The 4,435-nt window shown below is 42.1% G+C and overlaps 1 protein-coding gene across 1 annotated transcript; it reads left to right on the top strand.

Annotated features, from left to right (window-relative positions):
• Window positions 1-756: 756 nt before the first annotated feature.
• LOC139830148 (AMSH-like ubiquitin thioesterase 1) lies at window positions 757-4,232 on the top strand. The gene is made up of 7 exons (XM_071828198.1): window positions 757-1,068; window positions 1,310-1,374; window positions 1,459-1,546; window positions 2,081-2,245; window positions 2,364-2,464; window positions 3,740-3,845; window positions 3,952-4,232. Exons 1-7 carry the CDS (start codon window positions 841-843, stop codon window positions 4,033-4,035), a joined length of 837 nt encoding a protein of 278 aa, XP_071684299.1. The 5' UTR covers window positions 757-840; the 3' UTR covers window positions 4,036-4,232.
• The last annotated feature ends 203 nt before the right edge of the window (window positions 4,233-4,435 follow it).

Here is a 4,435-nt window from a genome sequence, read left to right on the forward strand (position 1 = left end):
GCCGTTTACGTTTAAGGACCGCATGATGGAAGTACGCAGTGTTTCTGTCTCCTTGTGTAGCCCAATGCTTTTTTGCCCTCTGCCTAAAGAATTCTGTGAGTTTTGTCATGGTTTCTTCATATTGGGCAATCAAATTTGCCTGAAGAGAGTGGTCCTGCATATGTATTGGCTGCAACTGAATGTTATTGATTTGATCTTGTATGATGTCTAGTTGTTGCTGAATGGGCCTTTTCTTCTTGCACCATCTCTTCAAAGTTCCTGCAAGGTTAGTGGTCCTAGCATGGAAAGGTTTATGAGTAGTAACAGCCCAAGCATTTTTTGCAGTGTCCTGGAAGTCATCTTCCATTGTCCACCAGTTTTCAAATTTGAAATGAAGTTTTGGTCTATGAAATTTTGATTCAGTGGAAATAAGTATAGGTGCATGATCTCCAAACATGATTGGCAAGTTGAAAACATTAGTGTTAGGAAAAACACCATACCATTCGGCATTAGCAAGGCAGCGGTCAAGTCTTTCAAACACAAGCTTAGAAGAGAATCGTTTATTAGTCCAGGTATATGCCGGACCGCTAAAACCAAATCAAAAAGACCACATTGTTTAACATACGCATTGAAAGCACGCATGCGGTACTTATTTACATTTACTGAGGTAGTGTCTACTTCATGCATGATTTCATTTAGATCACCAAAACATACCATAGGTTTCCCTAGATTATCAAGCACAAAAGTGGAGACATGGTCCCAGATAGTCTTAGTGAGATGATGATGAGGGTCTCCATACACACAAGCCAAAGCAAACTCAACGTTAGTAGGAACATGAACAACTACTGCTAGGATGACATAATGGTTGTAAAATTTTATGGAGACCTGAACATCATCGGACCAAAGTACCTAACCCGCGTCTCGAACTCCTCGCCGGAGAAGGAGAGGAGCTCGCCAGAAAAGTCCATGGGGCCACCGCAGCCAGGCAAGAGCATCATCAGCATAGAGGCCTGCGCTCGGCCGATCGCTGTCGACCACCGCATCAGCCTCCCCTACTACTTCCGCATCGCGGGCACCCTCCTCCGACAGGTCAAACCCTAATCACCTTCGAAATCTCTCGCGCGGAATTCCTGCTGTTCCTCCAGATCTCGCCCTTTTTGGGCTGAAAGTTAAATTTCCAGTTGCCCTGTTGCGCAATTGGCGGCAGTTTTCTTGTTCGGGCGACTCTGATGCGGTGAATTGGGGATTGTCTTGTACGCGTGCTAACTAGTTCTATTCTTAAATTGTGTTACGGAGTACTAATTTTGTTACTTTTGTGTGCTCTGCACAGGCCAAGATCTATCGAGATGAGAAGAATATCCTTGACCTGTATGTCATCCTCCTGAGATACACGAGGTTGGCTGAACGTTGATTGATTCATCTTGATATTTGCTTCTTATTATTGTGACCAGTTTACATCTGACGTCTGACTTGGTGCAGCTTGCTGTGTGAGACAATCCCCAAGCACCGCGATTACCCCGTATTCAAGTCGAGGGAAGCAGAGTTTGTCAGGAATGCTAACTCCTCTGTAATTCCTCTTTACGAGCTCAGTAACTAATGGGTTTCTCCTGTCAAGCATTGAATTGATTAGGGTGTGACTAGTTCTCACTTGACTGAGAACCAACTTCGTTCTGAGTCAGATGATGTCATCAAACCCATGTTGCAACTCATGACTAGCACGAATCACGAAGCAAATCTAATGATCCGGAGTATTTTTCTTAGTTGCATCCCCACTTATAACTGAAGAAAACTCAGTTGCAACCCCACTTGCAACTGAAAGAAACTCAGTTACAACTTAACTTGCAACTCGAATGAACAAATCACAATGCAATCAAATGGTTTAGGGCTTGACTGAGCACGAACTTAGTTCTCAGCTACATGAGAACTAGCAATACCGAAATGATTAAGATCTCATGATTAGATAGTACATCTTGAGCCTTATATCTGTTGCTCATAGAGGGATGTATCATTTACAAATCCAATTTGATCATGTTGAAATTATGACAGTAATAGTCTCCCCCCCCCCCCCGGGTTGTTTCTCTAACAGACCTTTTTGTTGTAGACACTCATCGATGTTGTGAATGAGCTTGAGTCTCTGAAGCCAGTTGTGAAGCAGCAGATCTTTGAGCATAATAGAAGAGGTACACCAGAAGCTGATGGTCTGAATGGAACCCACTCTGCAAATCATAGAACAGAGAAGCATCCACCAACTACATATTCCACACAGGTAAATATTGTGCTGTGCAACATTTCATAGTTCCGAATCATTTATGGAAAGAGAGTTACATCTGCCAGCTTGTCAGGTGTTTTTCTTGCTATTCTTTCTCATTCATTGTCTTCTTCAGCCATTTGTAGGAAGCAATAACAGATCATTACAAAAATTCTCCCCAGATGGGAGACATAATATGGCAGCATTACCGAGTGCACAAACTGATAGGCAGATCCAGTATGTGTATCTTCTGTTCACATTTATGTCAATGATACGCTGTATTTGTTTGGCTTGGCTACCAATTATGAAGGGGAAGGGTAAACTAAAACACTGGTAACTTGATCAACTTCTTAAGCCAAAAGTAGGCCATAGGGAACACTTCATAAGCAACACAGTAACTTCGTTATCCAATTGCATGAATTTCAAATGTATACATCATATCAAATATCATTAGGTTTTTCTTCTTTGAGTTAGGTCAATTATCATTTCATCATTTCTTTCGGAGTAGTGGGTTGAATTAGGAGATTTCGGAGATCTAGATCTACTTTGAATTAGGAGATTTCAGAGAGGACGGGGGAGCCTTGATTCCCGAGCTGTAGATATGGTAGGGTTGTGTGGGGTCCCGGCTGGTGGCGTTGGGGAGGTGGCGGCGCTGTCAGTGTGGGTGTTGCGGTCGGCGGGCGTCCCCTTCGGCGACGGTGGTCTTCGGATTGCCGGCGTGGCGCGCTCGACCTCCCCGGGGCTGTGGATCTTCGGATCTGCTGTCCTCTCGAATAAGCCCCACCCAGATCCGTGTAGGCGGCGGATCTGGATCTTGAAGATGGTGTGGAAGATAGTGATGTTGATTCTCGCGACGGTGCTGGAGTTTCGAGGTGCAGGCTCTTCGGAGCCAATGTCCGGCGACTTCCCGGCTGCCATGGGGCTGGCTCCGGACGACCAAGGTGTGAGGTTAGGATCCAGAGGAAGTAGATCTAGGGCTTCTTTGTATTTTTAAGCTTTTTCTGGATCTTTCTGTAAGAACGAGGTTTTAATATCACTATCTTTTACTCGCAAAAAAAGAACATGGAACAGTTCCACTATGCTTATCAATGTCTTGGTGTCCTACAGTTGTATAAGTGGATATTTGAAGTTTGACACCACGTTAGTTGTTTCTGGTAATTGGCCATTCTATACAGTACACCTTCAGAGTTGTAAAGCAGAGAAACATCATTTCTTTAGCAAGAGGCTAAGTGGCTTGCAAAATCAGTAAAACAATGTTCTTTCATCTGACTCTGTATTTTATTAATTAGATCTGGCAGAATTATAGCAAGATTATCTCTTCTAGTTGCATGCATTTGACTCGGTATTTTCTTAGGCTCTATTTTCTCCTTATACAATGTGCTTTCTCTAGACAAAAAAATCACTATATTTTCCTGACATTGGCATCCATTAGTGTTAAATAGATTTGTTATGCTAATACTTTCTATCGTGTACTAAGCTTGACTCTTTTCGCTTTCTGGCTAAATTATTTAGATTTCCAAATCTGCCTCTTCCAAAAGAAGAAACACTGGCAAGACACTCGATATTTGGACCTAATGGGCTTCATGGACAATGGACTGGGCCTGTTGCTGCAATCAAGGCATGTTTGTTTTCCTTACATTATTTTCCCAACATGTTTGCTTGAGAATTTAACCATAGAGGCGCAGATAACCATTACCTTACAAATTTTGTGCTGCTTGATGCAGGTCCAGTATCCAAGCAATCTTGTGTGTATAGTGGTCTCGTGTGTAGTAATATATTTTCTTTTCTATAAGCATCTGAAAACTTAGTGTGCTTCCATCGATAGTGACTGCCTATTTCTTTTAGAAAAAAGTCTTGGCAAATTTGCAAAAGGAAATTGTAACTATACAGCAGAACTAGAGGATACTCCGCGTATTGGAGCAGGAATTCCTTTGAAAACTCTATATTGTAAATGGAAGGGTGTAAGATGCACAGTAGAAAGTTCTCTAACATCGTGCATGATTCACTTGGTCATGGTAGTTGAGAAAGTGAATCTAATCGATGTGAAATAATTATGCACTTGACCAATTATAGGTCGGCAATGTTCATGAACGTACCTAATTGATGTTGCATAAAAATTATTTAACATCGTAGATAGATTAGATCAAGTTTAGGCCATAAATAAAATGAAATCAGCACCATGAAGAAACTGATTATGTGGATAGCACG

The sequence above is a fragment of the Lolium perenne genome, chromosome 3 (assembly GCF_019359855.2).
Source record: "Lolium perenne isolate Kyuss_39 chromosome 3, Kyuss_2.0, whole genome shotgun sequence".
In the NCBI taxonomy this organism is placed as follows: Eukaryota; Viridiplantae; Streptophyta; class Magnoliopsida; order Poales; family Poaceae; genus Lolium; species Lolium perenne.

Bases quoted from the DNA above. Each gene is read 5' to 3' on its own strand.
- LOC139830148 (XM_071828198.1), top strand. From the start codon at position 841: ATGGTTGTAAAATTTTATGGAGACCTGAACATCATCGGACCAAAGTAC. The intron at 1,069-1,309 runs GTCAAACCCTAA...TGCTCTGCACAG, and splicing joins CGGGCACCCTCCTCCGACAG to GCCAAGATCTATCGAGATGA. The intron at 1,375-1,458 runs GTTGGCTGAACG...GACTTGGTGCAG, and splicing joins ATCCTCCTGAGATACACGAG to CTTGCTGTGTGAGACAATCC.